Genomic DNA, 16,653 nt, shown 5'->3' with positions numbered 1-16,653 from the left:
TATTCAGACCCATCTACACCCAATTCCTCATAATGACAAAGCAAAAACTGTTTTTTATTTTATTTTTGCAAATGTATTACAAATAAAAACTGAAATATGACATTTACATAAGTATTCAGACCCTTTACTCAGTACTCTGTTGAAGCACCTTTGACAGCGATTACAGCCTCAAGTCTTATGACGTTACAAGCTTGGCACACCTGTATTTGGGGAGTTTCTCCCATTCTTCTCTGCAGATCCTCTCAAGCTCTGTCAGGTTGGATGGGGAGCGTCACTGCCTAGCTATTTTCAGGTCTCTCCAGAGATGTTCGATCCAGGCTCTGGCTGGGCCACTCAAGGACATTCAGAGACTTGTCCCGAAGCCACTACTGCGTTGTCTTGGCTGTGCTCTTAGGGTCGTTGTCTTGTTGGAAGGTGAACCTTCACCTGAATATGAGGTCCTGAGTGGTCTCGAGCAGGTTTTCATCAAGGATCTCTCTCTGTACTTTGCTCCATTCATCTTTCACTCGAGCCTGACTAGTCTCCCAGTCCCTGCCGCTGAAAAACATCCCCACAGCATGATGCTGCCACCACCATGCTTCACTGTAGGGATGGTGCAAAGTTTCCTCCAGACGTGATGCTTGGCATTCAGGCCAAATAGTTCAATCTTGGTTTCATCAGAACAGAGAATCTTTTTTCTCATGGTCTGAAAGTCCTTTAGGTGCTGTTTGGCAAACCCCAAGCGTGCTGTCATGTGCCTTTTACTGAGGAGTGGCTTCTGTCTGGCCACTCTACTATAAAGGCCTGATTGGTGGAGTGCTGCAGAGATGGTTGTCCTTCTGGAAGGTTCTCCCATCCCCACAGAGGAACTCTGGAGCTCTGTCAGAGTGACCATCGGGTCCTTGCTCACCTCCCTGACCAAGGCCCTTCTGCCCCGATTGCTCAGTTTGGCCAGCTGGCCAGCTCTAGGTAGAGTCTTGGTGGTTCCAAACTTCTTCCATTTAAGATTGATGGAGGCCAATGTGTTCTTGGGGACCTTCAATGCTGCAGACATGTTTTGGTACCCTTCCCCAGAGCTGTGCCTCGACACAATCCTGTCTCAGAGCTCTTCATACAATTTCTTCGACCTCTAGGCTTGGTTTTTGCTCTAACATGCACTGTCAACTGAAGGACCTTATATAGACAGGTGTCTGTGCCCTTCCAAGTCATGTCCAATAAATGTAATTTACCACAGGTGGACTCCAATCAAGTTGTAGAAACATCTCAAGGATGATCAATGGAAACAGGATTCACCTTTTAAAAAAATATATATATATGCAAAAAAAATCTAAAAACCTGTTTTTGCTTTGTCATTATGGGGTATTGTATGTAGATTTAAGAGGGGAAGAAATATTTGATCCACTTCAGAATAAGGGTTGGAACGTAACACTATGTAGAAAAGGTCAAGGGGTCTGAATACTTTCCGAATGCTCTGTATGTAGTGGTATAATAATGTTATATGATGTAATGTTTTATATTTTGTTTTATATGTGATGTAAGTGCCTTAATGTATTTGGACCTCAGGAAAAGTCACTGCTGCTTTGGCTAATGGGGATCCCTAACCAATACAAATACAATGACACTCTTGAACTAGAGATTGCTTCATATATGTGTAAGCTAAGTCACCCTTGATACAAGTTAATGCTTAGCAACAGTGTAATGTGATGTACTACAAGGCAAAGGCCTGTGAGTAACATCACTGCGGTGGTGTAAAGTGCTTAAGTAAAAATATATTAAAGTACTAGTTAAGTAGTTTGTTGGACTTTACTATTCATATTTTTGGACTACTTTTACTTTTACTTCACTACTAAAGAAAATAATGTATTTTTTACTCCATACATTTTCCCTAACAGCCCAAAATACTCAGTTACATTTTCAATGCTTAGCAGGACAGGATTTTTTTTCAAATTCACACTTGTGTGCTGTCTGGTTTGCTTAATATAAGGAATTTTACATTAATTATATTTTTAATTTTACTGTTGATACTTAAGTATATTTTAGCAATTACATTTACTTGTAATACTTAAGTATGTTTAAAACCAAATACTTTTAGATTTTACTCAAGTAGTAATTTACTGGATGACTTTTACTTGAGTCATTTTCTATTAAGGTATCTTTACTTTTACTCAAGTATGACATTTGAGTACTTTTTCCACCACTGTGTGACTGCAGGACTTGGTTGGTGTGAGAGCAGCCCTGTGGTGGTTACGATGTTGCAACTCTGAAGACTGTTTAAGGAAGCAAGAGATGGTACAATACGTCAGTTTGTGTTCTGGGACAGCTGTTGATGCACAGGCTTTCGCCATACTGGAAATTAAAATAAATGTCACATGAAACATGGCCAGTGATTAAGAAACAAATAATTGTACAATTTATATAGCCAATGTGTGTATACTACAGAATGTTTACGTTTTAAAATGTATTTGACTGTTTTTTTATTGTATCCTTATATAATATGACTGGTCCAGAACAGTATGTTGTTATACATTGTTTATTAGAGCCTCTATTTCCAGCTCTGAATGTAAGAAGTGCTGTTGCAGCATTAGGGCAGCATTGCTCACAGCCTCTCTGGGCTTCCATCCGCTGAGGTGAGACAAAACAGCAGCAGCATCCATGGTGATGGTAAAGTGTAGTGTACCGCAGGGCAGCTCTCTAGGCCCTCTACTCTTTTTTTCATTTTTACCGAGGACCTGCCATGTGTGTCCATGTATGTTTATGATTTAACCATATGTGCATCAGCAACCACAGCTAATGAGTCACTGAAACCCTTAACAAAGAGTTGCAGTCAGTTTTGGAATGGGTGGATAGCAATAAACTGGTCCTGAACATCTCTAAAACTAAGAGCATTGTATTTGGTACAAATCATTCCTTAAGTTCAAAACCTCAGCTGAATCTGGTGATGAATGGTGTGACTGTTGAACAAGTTGAGGAGATTAAATAACTTAGTGTTAGATTGTAAACAGTCATGGTAAAAACATATAGATTCAATGATTGTAAAGATAAGGAGATATCTGTCCGTAATAAAGAATTGCTCTGCCTTTTTGACACCACACTCCCAAAGCAAGTCCTGCAGTCTCTAGTTTTATCTGATTTTGATTATTGTCCAGTCATGTGGTCAAGTGCTGCAAAGAAAGACCTAGTTAAGCTGCAGCTGGCCCAGAACAGAGAGGCACGTCTTCCTCTTCATTGTAATTCATTGTTAAGGGCTAATATTAATACTTTGCATTCTAGTCACTCTTGGCTAAGAGTTGAGGAAATTCCAGATTGTTTGCATAGTTAATTTACACACAGCACTGACACACACACTTACCCCACCAGACATGCCAACAGGAGTCTTTTCACAGTCCCCAGGTCCAGAACAAATTAAAGGAAATGTACAGTATTATACAGAGCCATGAGTGCATGGAACTCCCTTCCATGTTATATAGCGCAAGTGAACATCAAAGCAACACCTCACGGTATAACGCCTTTCCCTATGTGACCTACTTGTTGTGTGTATGTGCTTATAGATGCACACACACACTACATGTTAATGTTTTTAAATGTAAATTGTAATGTATTTTATCTGCAATGTATTTTTCGTTATTTGTCGGACCCCAGTAAGACTAGCTGTCGCCATTGGTGTCGGCGAATGGGAATCGTAATAAATCAAATCAACTGGTGATGGTGTGAAAGCAGTGGGCTAGCTGTTTCACAAGAACACTCTCACCTATGCTCAGAAACACTGTACACAAATGGCTTCCTGTACCACTTCCAGCACTCTGCTATTCTCTTCTACTTAAAGAGCATCAAAACAAATATATGGGAATCCATCCTTTAATATGAATAACATTGGTAATGGTAATTGATGTAGTTATATCCAGTCACTACAACTAGAGAGGGCTTAGAAGGATGAAGTCAGTGGTAGATAGTGGCTTGTTTACCTTGGACCTGTGTCTGGTACACCACAAAGTACTCGTCATTCCCACAGCTCTCAAACTCCTCGCCATGGCAGCGGTGCAGGCACAGGTCCTCATCCTCCATCTCATGGAGGGAGAAGTGGGGGGTGGGGAACCCACAGAGACACCTGTCTCCAGCTAGGACCGCTAGGGACAGCTCCTGGAGGACAGGAAGGAGGGAGCCCAGGGACATCAGAGAGATAAAGATGATGTATATGATACACACACTCACACACTGTAAAAATAATCTAGTTGTTTCAACAAATTATTATTAAGTAAATAGTTCTACAGCCTTTTTTGTTTACTCAACTTTTCGGTCCATGTGCTACCTGAACTTAAAATGTTTAGCTCTAACTTGGGAAAACTTAGGCAAAAACTCAGTAAATGTAAAATGATGTGTTTGCTCAACTTTTCTCACATGTTCATTCAACTATAAGGCTGTGGAACTGGCTGCACACACACACACACACACACACACACACACACACACACACACACACACACACACACACACACACACACACACACACACACACACACACACACACACACACACACACACACACACACCGTGCTTTTAACATAATGTTTTCAACTTACATATTCGACACACATTGACATCACATTGACGTCTTACATCAGCAGTTACTTAATAATAAATAGTTGAAACAACAAGTTTTTTTTTTTTTTTTTTACAGTGGAAGCACTTGTAGGCACACATACACATGACATGTACGCACCCTCACATAACACAAATACACCTGCTCTCACTCAAACAGTACCAAGCAAACAGACATCACAATCTCACACATCACAATATGTACATTTCCCTCACCTTTTCCGTACACATGTCCACACACTTCTCCACTGACATGTTCTGGATGACAGCGCTGATGGGCAGGGCCAGGGTGACGTTGTCAGGCCTGTGGAAGCACCCCTTAAAGATGGCACTCCCATCTGAACCAAGGACAAACACAATATACTAGATTAGTATCAACACATTTTCATGTGTGTTCTGACTGGACAAAGTAAACGGACCCCTCCCTTGGCCTCACTAGGAACCTAACACAAAGCATGAGGCCCTGACCCAACAGTGGCCTGCCCTGAGCAGTTACCACCACATCAGAGACTGCCTGGCTCTTCAACACTGGCTGTCTCAACACCATTTAGCCCCAAGCTGTCCCTATGGGCTACCATAGTGCACACACTGTTGAACAGCAAATAACAGGCCCAGACATACTGTAGAACAGTAAATAACAGGCCCAACAATACTGTAGAACAGTAAATAACAGGCCCAGCCATACTGTAGAACAGTAAATAACAGGCCCAACCATACTGTAGAACAGTAAATAACAGGCCCAACCATACTGTAGAACAGTAAATAACAGGCCCAGCCATACTGTAGAACAGTAAATAACAGGCCCAACCATACAGTAGAACAGTAAATAACAGGCCCAACCATACTGTAGAACAGTAAATAACAGGCCCAACCATACTGTAGAACAGTAAATAACAGGCCCAGCCATACTGTAGAACAGTAAATAACAGGCCCAACCATACTGTAGAACAGTAAATAACAGGCCCAACCATACTGTAGAACAGTAAATAACAGGCCCAGCCATACTGTAGAACAGTAAATAACAGGCCCAACCATACAGTAGAACAGTAAATAACAGGCCCAACCATACTGTAGAACAGTAAATAACAGGCCCAGCCATACTGTAGAACAGTAAATAACAGGCCCAGCCATACTGTAGAACAGTAAATAACAGGCCCAGCCATACTGTAGAACAGTAAATAACAGGCCCAACCATACAGTAGAACAGTAAATAACAGGCCCAGCCATACAGTAGAACAGTAAATAACAGGCCCAACCATACAGTAGAACAGTAAATAACAGGCCCAACCATACTGTAGAACAGTAAATAACAGGCCCAGCCATACTGTAGAACAGTAAATAACAGGCCCAGCCATACTGTAGAACAGTAAATAACAGGCCCAGCCATACTGTAGAACAGTAAATAACAGGCCCAGCCATACTGTAGAACAGTAAATAACAGGCCCAGCCATACTGTAGAACAGTAAATAACAGGCCCAGCCATACTGTAGAACAGTAAATAACAGGCCCAGCCATACTGTAGAACAGCAAATAACAGGCCCAGCCATACTGTAGAACAGTAAATAACAGGCCCAACCATACTGTAGAACAGTAAATAACAGGCCCAGCCATACTGTAGAACATTAAATAACAGGCCCAGCCATACTGTAGAACAGCAAATAACAGGCCCAGCCATACTGTAGAACAGTAAATAACAGGCCCAACCATACTGTAGAACAGTAAATAACAGGCCCAGCCATACTGTAGAACAGTAAATAACAGGCCCAACCATACCGTAGAACAGTAAATAACAGGCCCAACCATACTGTAGAACAGTAAATAACAGGCCCAACCATACTGTAGAACAGTAAATAACAGGCCCAGCCATACTGTAGAACAGTAAATAACAGGCCCAGCCATACTGTAGAACAGTAAATAACAGGCCCAACCATACTGTAGAACAGTAAATAACAGGCCCAACCATACTGTAGAACAGTAAATAACAGGCCCAGCCATACTGTAGAACAGTAAATAACAGGCCCAACCATACTGTAGAACAGTAAATAACAGGCCCAGCCATACTATAGAACAGTAAATAACAGGCCCAGCCATACTGTAGAACAGTAAATAACAGGCCCAACCATACTGTAGAACAGTAAATAACAGGCCCAACCATACTGTAGAACAGTAAATAACAGGCCCAGCCATACTGTAGAACAGTAAATAACAGGCCCAGCCATACTGTAGAACAGCAAATAACAGGCCCAGCCATACTGTAGAACAGCAAATAACAGGCCCAGCCATACTGTAGAACAGTAAATAACAGGCACATTGACACTCTCGCTCTCTCTGTTTCTCAGTTAAGCTATTCTCTGTTAAGTCCATCTTCCTCTATCTCCTCAGCCTGCCGTCTCACAAAAGACACCCTTTCCTTTTTTGGTAATGAAATGCTTCATTGGAGCTTCCTCGGCTAGCGTGTCACTTAACTATAAATGATCAGCCCAGGGCCCCGAGAACTAGAGCACCTTTCTAACTTTATTAGGTCTGTGTGTCTTACTCATTATGGTAACATATCATAGATGCAAATATTAAGCTGCATGAGTGCATGAGTTAGCCTAGATCTAATAATGCGTGTGGAGACTACACATGATCTTTCTGATTCAGTATTACAAATAGGTATATAGAGATAGGGGAAAGGGACATTATAACTGGAAAGGAAAGGGTGAAAGAGAGGTAGGAGTTTTTACTCAGAAAATTGGGTCTTATGTCTCTACAAACGTTCTGCTGCTGATCAGAGGGGAAAATGGGAGGCTGCACTGTTTCCCAGACAACCGGATGATAACAATCTGCAGTGCAGAGGACAACAGAGGATAAAACATCCTCCCGTTCATTTCCTCTTTTGAAGAATGCAGCAGGGTTCTTGTCACATGATGTCTGCGATCAGGGGTGTCAGAGCATGCTCAAACACATTTGAAAAAGAGCAATGCTCAGCCATCTGGAATATGCATGCTTCAGCAAACAGGAAAAAAGGAGAAATAACAACAATTACAGAACAGTGTTGTTATTTTAACCCCCAACAAGCTTGGAGCCACTTCCAAAAGATATACTACCATAGATTGTGGATTGGTGTCTATGTGCTTATCGTTTAAGAGACCTAGGAGATAGTAGAAGTGGGGGAGGAGGAAGGGTTTGAGAGGGAGTAAAAGGAGAGGGAGGAGGTGCACCCTACCCTGTTGCCTCTGAACATCCTATCACACTTAACTACCCGTCCCACCCATAGACATTAATATCAGTACATAGCGATAACCCGGACATCATCCATGTATTCCTGTGGAAAACTCCTGATGGCGTATGAAGCCGGAATTACTTGAATTTGAAGTTTGCCATATTGCTGAATCATCCTGCCTGAGAGAGTCAATCGGAAGCCTCCTCGTAGCCTGCCGGCCCGTGATTGGTCTACGTCAGCACGTGGTCCTGTGTGTCGATAAATTTAGTAGTATTTAATGAAATATCTAGATTTCTATTGAACTTTAAAATAATTCACTGTGGGGATCAAACTTGATCATTTTAGAGACCAACACGGCTGTCTCAATTTTTTTATTTTAGCCCTTTGGCGATCGTAGGCTTTCTAGAGCAGACCAGGGTTTTTGTTCTCACAAAACGAGAGCCCTGTCAAAGTGAAAAACACGGCTCGCTGGGCTAGGTAGCACAGCTCTTTGGGGGAAAAGTAAACAACTAAACCGGGTTGCACCCGACCCTGGAAAAAATATTCACCGTCAAACCACCAAGAACTAAATATTTTATTAGCATAATTTATTAGCATTGATTGCAAAACAGTGCCAGGGACTGTGTAGAATCCTTTCAAGTATCTACTTTGCAGTTAGTTAACCTATAATGTTTTTTTTGCATTTTAGCCTATAATATGAGGTAGAAGTCAGTCATGTTGAAAGAGAACAGCACTGTGGTATGATTGCCTGGCTGCTCCTATCAGTACCCCTCTGTTTGTCATTGTGTCGGGTGCACCATGTGTAACGGATGTGAAATGGCTAGCTTAGTTAGCGGTGTGCGCTAAATAGCGTTTCAATCGGTTACGTCACTTGCTCTGAGACCTTGAAGTATAGTTCCCCTTGCTCTGCAAGGGCCGTGGCTTTTGTGGAGTGATGGGTAACGATGCTTCGAGGGTGACTGTTGTTGATGTGTGCAGAGAGTCCCTGGTTCGCGCCCGGGTATGGGCGAGGGGACGGTCTAAAATTATTCTGTTACATTGATGCTGTTGACCCGGATTACTGGTTGCTGCGGAAAAAGGAGGAAGGTCAAAAGGGGGGTGAGTGTAACGGATGTGAAACGGCTAGCTTAGTTAGCGGTGTGCGCTAAATAGCGTTTCAATCGGTTACGTCATTTGCTCTGAGACCTTGAAGTAGTAGTTCCCCTTGCTCTGCAAGGGCCGCGGCTTTTGTGGAGCGATGGGTAACGATGCTTCGTGGGTGACTGTTGTTGAAGGTCCCTGGTTCGCGCCCGGGTATGGGCGAGGGGACGGTTTAAAAATTATACTGTTACACATGCCCCCTAAGTGGAGTACCCATGCCCAGGTGGAGTGTGGTGATAGGTGGTTAAAGCTCACAGTGGCGCGCTGACTCCTGGCTCAGCTCCAGTCTGTAGATGGACAGGCGATTGGCCCCTCCACACAGGTTGCCCTTGTCGCCCTTACACTGCATGATGCATTCACTCTCAGAGGCGTTGGGGGCCTGGATCTTGTGGCCACAGTAGCACTCCGCCCCAAACTCTAGGCCTGAATACAGGTATCCCCTGGTGAAAGGAAAACAGAGGGGGTTAACATGTTAATACATCAATAATGGGGGGGATCACGTGACCCTTGAACGAGGTGGCCGCATGAACTGATAGCTCCGCACATGTAATTTCCAATTCTTATTCATAAGTTAAACCCCATTAGCTTTAGTAAAAAAAGCCATGGTGGTTACAAAAGTCGACATTACATGTGACATTTTGGCTGTATGGCTGGGCCTGTTATTTGCTGTTCCACAGACTCGAGCAATAGCAGCGGAAAAAGCCTCAGAGAAACAACTAGCTTCAGAAAAAGCTAGTGCCATTAGCCAGGAGCATGACGACCATCCCTTCCCGAGGCCCAACAACTGCCAACCTACTCCTCTGTCGAAGACATCCTTTCTGAGCTGAGATCCAAACATACAGAACTCAACATCAAACTCAGCTCAGTGTGATAGGGGACAAAGTGACAACCCTGGAAAATGCCTTGCCTGACATCAACAACAAGATAGCCATCAACGTAGGGTGCCTGGATTAGCCAGATTTGGGAATACAATCATTGGAAAATTCACTGGCAGATGCAGTGAAAACAATAGCATATGCTGAAAAGGAAACAGAGCATCTGGAAGAGAAAATCAGAGGACCTGGAAAATAGGGGGTGAAGGAATAACTGTTCTAATAACCCTGTCTGAAAAAGAAGAGGGAAACATGTCACTGATCCGCTACCTACAACACAACCCCCCAGAATGGCTCCACCAGTCCACCGACAGGCCCATAGAACTGGAGAGAGCTCACCAAGCACTGAGGCCTACACCAGCAGCCAGACAACCACCGCGCCCAATCGTCATACGTTTCCTGAGATTTCACTGACAAGGAACGAGTGCTACAGGCAGTGAAAATCAACACCATTTCAGTGTAAAACGCAAAACTCACCTTGCACCAAGACCTGTCAGCTGGAATACGTCGAAAGCGCTGAGAGTTTGACGAGGTGAAGAAACACTTCATTAACCAAGGCATCTTCAGGTGATTCAAATACCCAAACGCGTTCAGGATTCTTCACCAATGAGCCATATCACACTTCAAAACTCCCGAAGAGCCAAATAGGTTTTTGAAGGACAATCCTGGCCACTGAGAAACAGACCAATGACGAAAAGCGATTACTGTTATTACTATTGTAGGTGAGACAACATATCTGCCATCCAATATTCCAGCCACCCGGCGAAATGTAATTTTAGCAGTCTATTTATTATTTTTGGGGGCTGCGTGAGGGATAGGCCCTATAGCCTAACCTAGGCCTGCAAAATATTTTGCCTACTTTTATTTCCAAATTTTTAGCCCCTTTTACGATCTTGTATCATCACTGAAACTCCCCAAAGAGCTCGGAAGGTGAAGGTTGAGTCATTCGTCCTCCGAAACATGACCCGCCAAGCCGCGCTTCTTAACACCCGCCCGCTTAACCCGGAAGCCAGCCGCACCAATGTGTCGGAGGAAACACCATTCAACTGACGACCGAGGTCAGCCTGCAGGCACCCGTCCCACCACAAGGAGTCGCTAGAGAGCGATGAGCCAAGTAAAGCCCTCCCGGCCAAACCATCCCCTAACCCGGACGACGCTGTGCCAATTGTGCGCCACCCTATGGGATTCCCGATCAAGGCCGGATGTGATACAGCTGCACCTCTCGGGAGAAAATTCACTATTTACAGCCTGTTATCTTGTTTGTAGAACATATAGGCTATTTGGCAGACAACGTGATCAGACACTGTGTCAATTCAATATTAGGCCTATAGCTTACTTTAAAAAATGTATTTCGAATTTTCACCTCGCAAGGCTGCAGGCCCAGAAGGCATTCCTAGCCGCGTCCTCAGTGCATACGCAGACCAGCTGGCTGGTGTGTTTACGGACATATTCAATCAATCCCTATCCCAGTCTGCTGTTCCCACATGCTTCAAGAGGGTCATTATTGTTCCTGTTCCCAAGAAAGCTAAGGTAACCCCGCTATCATCCAGAAGGCGAGGTCAGTACAGGTGCATCAAAGCTGGGACCGAGAGACTGAAAAACAGCTTCTCTCTCAAGGCCATCAGACTGTTAAACAGTCATCCATCATTAACATTGAGTGGTTTCTGCCAACAGATTCAATCTCTAGCCACTTTAATAATTGGATGTAATAAATGTATCACTCGTCACTTAAACAATGTCACTTTATATGTTTACATACCCTACATTACTCATCTCATATGTATTTTCTGTACCCTGTACCATCTACTGCATCTGCCTATGCCATTCGGCCATTGCTCATCCATATATTTACATGTACATATTCTTAATCATTCCTTTACACAACATTTTTAGATAACTTGTTAGATATTACTGTACGGTCGGAACTAGAGGCACAAGCATTTACCTACACTCGCATTAACATCTGCTAACCATGTGTATGCAACCAATAAAACCCATAGCACTTTCGAGTGGCTAGATGTTCTTTACCATTCGGCCATCAGATTTTCCACCAATGCTCCTTATAGGACACATCACTGCACTCTATACTCCTCTGTAAATCGGTCATCTCTGTATACCCATCGCAAGAACTACTGCTTTATTTTTTATTTTATTTTTTTGAACCCTCATAGGCCTCACTCCCCCCTATCTGAGATACCTACTGCAACCCTCATCCTCCACATACAACATCCGTTCTGCCAGTCACATTCTGTTAAAGGTCCCCAAAGCACTCACATCCCTGGGTCGCTCCTCTTTTCAGTTCACTGCAGATAGCGACTGGAACGAGCTGCAAAAAACACTCAAACTGGACCCTTTTATCCACATCTCTTCATTCAAAGACTCAATCATGGACACTCTTACTGACTGTGGTGGCTGCTTTGCGTGATGTATTGTTCTCTACCCTCTTGCCCTTTGTGCTGTTGTCTGTGCCCAATAATGTTTGTACCATGTGTCACAGGCCGGCTCATAGCCTGTGGCAAAAAGGAGGGGACACGAACAACAGGTATAGGCCAATCAAAAAGGTTCTTTATTATAAACCAAAAACGAGCCCATGTGGCTCCAATCACTAACGGCCCACCTCTGCCTGCAGGAGGAACCGCCCCTGCAATACAGAGGAGGGGCAGTGACACATGTTTTGTGCTGCTACCATGTTGTGCTGCTGCCATGTTGTGATGCTACCATGTTGTGATGCTACCATGTTGTTGTCATGTTGTGTTGCTACCATGCTGTGTTTTCATGTGTTGCTGCCATGCTATGTTGTTGTCTAAGGTCTCTCTTTATGTAGTGATGTGTGTTTTATCCTATATTTTTGTCCTATATTGTTTTATTTTTTTAATCCCTCGTCCCCGCAGGAGGCCTTTTGCCTTCTGGAAGGCCATCATTGTAAATAAAAAGTTTTTCTTAGCTGACTTGCCTAGTTAAATAAAGGTTTGTCCGTCTTCGCTTTGACCTCTGTAAAACATCTCGAGGTCAAAGACCTGGAAATTCAACACCTCCATGTTATGAAACAAAGCATTTCATTCATTGGTCACTAAATGGATAGACAACTACTGTACTCACAAGACAAGAAAGACTCCTGTTTCTCTGGCCACAATGTGGGATGCTGCCAAAGCCACATTAAGAGGTCATCTAATTGCATATGTTTCCTCCTCGAAAAAGCAATGGAAGCACACATGTTAGATCTTGAGAGGGAGCTGGAACGTTGCGAAAAGTACATGAACAATCCCCAGACAGTGCCACCTGGAGTCAACCTAAAACAGCCAAAGTCAACCTAACAGTGTTGCTCGTCCTACTGGCCCATAAGCTTGCTGGATTTCGACTACAATATAATTACCAAATTGCTCGCCAAAGACACTCCTCTTTCCAAAATAACAAAAATGTACCAAACTAGATTTACTAGAGACAGGTACTCTTCTGATTACTTTCGCCGTCTTTTTGATATTATAGATCAAGTAAACGCACAGAAGACCCTGTCCTGCTGGCTTCACTGGATGCTGAGAAGGCGTTCAACAGGATGGACTGGAGCTTTCTGTTCTCAGTCTTAGAAAGGTTCAATATGGACCCAAACTGTATTAAAGGATGCCCGCTGTCCCCTCTGCTCTACTTATTGGGGGCGGAGCCTTTAGTGGAGTTGATAAGGAGCAATCCAAGTATTATGGATGTTTATGGAGGCGGCCTTCAGCACAAGATTTCACTCCACGCGGAAGATGTCTTGCTCTATGTATCCCACATCCTGAGAAATCAAGAGGACAAGTACATTAGAGTGTCTAGTTTGAGAAACAGACGCCTCACAAGTCCTCAACTGGCAGCTTAATTAAATAGTACCTGCAAAACACCAGTCTCAACGTCAACAGTGAAGAGGCAATTCCGGGATGCTGGCCTTCCAGGCAGAGTTCCTTTTGCCCATCTTAATCTTTTCTTTTTATTGGCCTGTCTGAGATATGGCTTTTTCTTTGCAACAGCATCCCGGAGTCGCCTCTTCACTGTTGACATTGAGACTGATGTTTTGTTGGTACTATTTAATGAAGCTGCCAGTTGAGGACTTGTGAGGCGTCTGTTTCTCAAACTAGACACTCTAATGTACTTGTCCTCTTGCTCAGTCGTGCACCAGTGCCTCCTACTCCTCTTTCTATTCTGGTTAGAGCCCATTTGCACTTTTCTGTGAAGGGAGTAGTACATAGCCTTCATTTCTCAGAACAAAAATAGACTGACGAGTTTCAGAAGAAAATTTGTTTCTTGCCATTTTGAGCCTGTAATCGAACCCACAAATGCTGACGCTCCTGATACTCAACTAGTCTAAAGATGGCCAGTTTTATTGATTCTTTAATTAGCACAACAGTTTTCAGCTGTGCTAACATAATTGCAAAAGGTTTTTCTAATGATCAATTAGCCTTTTAAAATGATAAACTTGGATTAGCTAACACAACGTGCCATTGGAACGCAGGTGTGATGGTTGCTGGTAATGGGCCTCTGACATTTAGGAAGATATTCCATATAACATCTGCCGTTTCCAGCTACAACAGTCATTTACATTTACATTAACAATGTCTACACTGTATTTCTGATCAACTTGTTATGTTATTTTAATGGACAAAAACGTGCTTTTCTTTTTTTTTTAAACAAGGCCAACGGTAGTGTAATGTATATGCATGTGTTTTGGAGTTGTAGAGAGTACTGTACTTCTGCACACAAAATATTAGATTACAGTTTGATATGACCCTGTGTCTCTATCTTCAGAATGCTCAGCAGGAATTTGTTCTTGATCCAGACATAGAAAATGTGTTTATGACTATCACATACTTTGCTAAAAAATGTATTATCTAGTGTGAGCTTCTAATTCCTCCCCTACATTTAAAATGTGGATTTTAAAAGCTCACTTATGACCTCAGCAAGAGACAGCCCAGGTCTAATGGACTCTGGTCTCCACTATTCAACTATATTTTAAACTGGACAGAGTGAATGGGGTGATTAAGGAAATGTGTGTATATAAAGTACATACTGTGTAAGATGCTGTAAAACTAATTATCTGCTTGTTGTCTCAGCAAAAGCTGGAAATAGCTAATATGATCACAGATAGTGTTGCTGCAAATGTGATGTTGTTTTTTAAGAAAAACATATTTATGTCTGCTACATATGTTTGTTTGTTGATTGAAAATAAGAAAAATTAATAAAACTATATCATCAATAATAATAGAGAGGCTCTGTCTCACACAATAATATTCTGCATTGGTTGCAACATGATAAGAAATAAAAATGTCCCTACAGCAGCAATACTCTCAGTGCTTCTAGTACTTCCTGACAATCTGTAAGCATCTCGACTCACCTACTGCAGTCTGCAATGTCTGACCAGAGGTAAGTGGTCTTGTATTTCAGAACTCGATTATGCATGCAGTAGCAAGACGCACATCAGCCTCTCTCTCAGCAGCTCTCTCTGCAGTCAGTCCAGTAATAGGGTGATTGACTCATAGACAGTCAGCTGGGTAACTAGCAGTAACCTCACTCGCTCTCTTCAAGATGAAGAGAGCCCTCTGGGTGGACAAGGGTGGGACCAGAGAGAGATTGCATGCAGTAATACTGCACCAAGACACCAGAGCTTTTTAAAGAAATACATTTTCCAGGGTGATGCTGATTCCGAAGTCCATGCAGAGTACACTATTCTGGAAGGCTCTATCCATCAAACACACATGGCCTTGGGGTACAGTAACCTGGCAGTGGCACATGAGAGATGCATACTTGATTCCTCTGAGTTCTTTAGAATGTCAATAGATGGCCAACACTACACAGCCTTTACACAAAAAATGCTGGGTTTGTTAGGATGACCCAACTGCTGGGTTGCAGACATTGGGTCACTTAATTTGGTTGTTTTATTTTAAATCAGCAAAGTTGGGTTGTGGATGCTGGAGTATTGTTACTGAGTTATTGAGATATGGCCCAGCGGGTTAGATCAGAAGACCAGGGCTTAGTAGGGGCGTGGCTTTCAGATAGTTATTTTTGGCCACCAGTGAGAGTAAATGTAATTTTGTTCTGTTGTATTTTTATCACATGTTAAGGTTGAACACTGAAACCTTTATAGCTTTAATGAAGCTTACACACGTGTATGAGTTCCTTAAGAGCCTATGCATTTCCCAGTGTTGGGATAGTTACCACTTTGTTACAATATGTTATTACTATGTTATTAAGGTTTTATTGGAATATGTAATGTGAAAAAACATTAAAGGAAAACAAAAATTTGCACTGTACAAACTTAACATGATGACATTTATGCTCACTGGTGGCCAAAAATAACTATATAAAAGCCACGGACCCTGATAGTGCATGACTCCTGAAAATAACATATAGATTACATTAAAAAAGACCCAGCTGCTCAGTCAACCCAGCATGAAAATGAATACAAATCCAATTCATGGTTAAATTAATTAACTATTAAAGGCCCAGTGCATTCATTTTGTGTGAGGAGAATTTTGTTTTTGTACTCAATAATACCCTGAACAAAAACATAAATGCAACATGCAAAGTGTTGGTCCCATGTTTAAAAGATCACAGAAATGTTCCATATGCACACAAAGCTTATTTATCTCAGATTTTGTTAGCAAATTTGTTTACATTCCTGTTGTCATGACATTGCTCTGTTCTCTCTCTACTCTACAGATTGGCCCTTTGTTAACATAGAGAAAGTCTGGTAACATCAAAAGGTTGGGAACGGAACCATATTTCAGTAATCCAACCAGATTAAAATATTTATTGGTACTTAAAGAGTATGATGTCAGATCAGTTGTCATCGGAGGCATTATTACTGATGATACGACATAAACTGTATCTTGG

General features: G+C 42.5%; 1 protein-coding gene across 3 annotated transcripts in view; it reads right to left on the bottom strand.

Moving 5' to 3' along the window:
• The window catches only part of LOC118393272 (WSC domain-containing protein 2), an 82,609-nt gene that overhangs the window by 9,838 nt on the left and 56,118 nt on the right, over positions 1–16,653 (bottom strand). For all 3 annotated transcript variants that reach the window (XM_035785803.2, XM_035785804.2, XM_052461569.1), the window contains 3 exons: positions 9,176–9,360; positions 4,792–4,913; positions 3,942–4,116 (listed from right to left, as the gene is read on the bottom strand). In XM_035785803.2, the coding sequence (XP_035641696.2) occupies positions 3,942–4,116; positions 4,792–4,913; positions 9,176–9,360 (482 nt within the window). The remainder of the gene's footprint in view (positions 1–3,941; positions 4,117–4,791; positions 4,914–9,175; positions 9,361–16,653) is intronic.

Source organism: Oncorhynchus keta, chromosome 14 (assembly GCF_023373465.1).
Source record: "Oncorhynchus keta strain PuntledgeMale-10-30-2019 chromosome 14, Oket_V2, whole genome shotgun sequence".
In the NCBI taxonomy this organism is placed as follows: Eukaryota; Metazoa; Chordata; class Actinopteri; order Salmoniformes; family Salmonidae; genus Oncorhynchus; species Oncorhynchus keta.
Note: the sequence above shows the minus strand (reverse complement) of the source record. Positions and strands in the feature narration are given on the sequence as shown.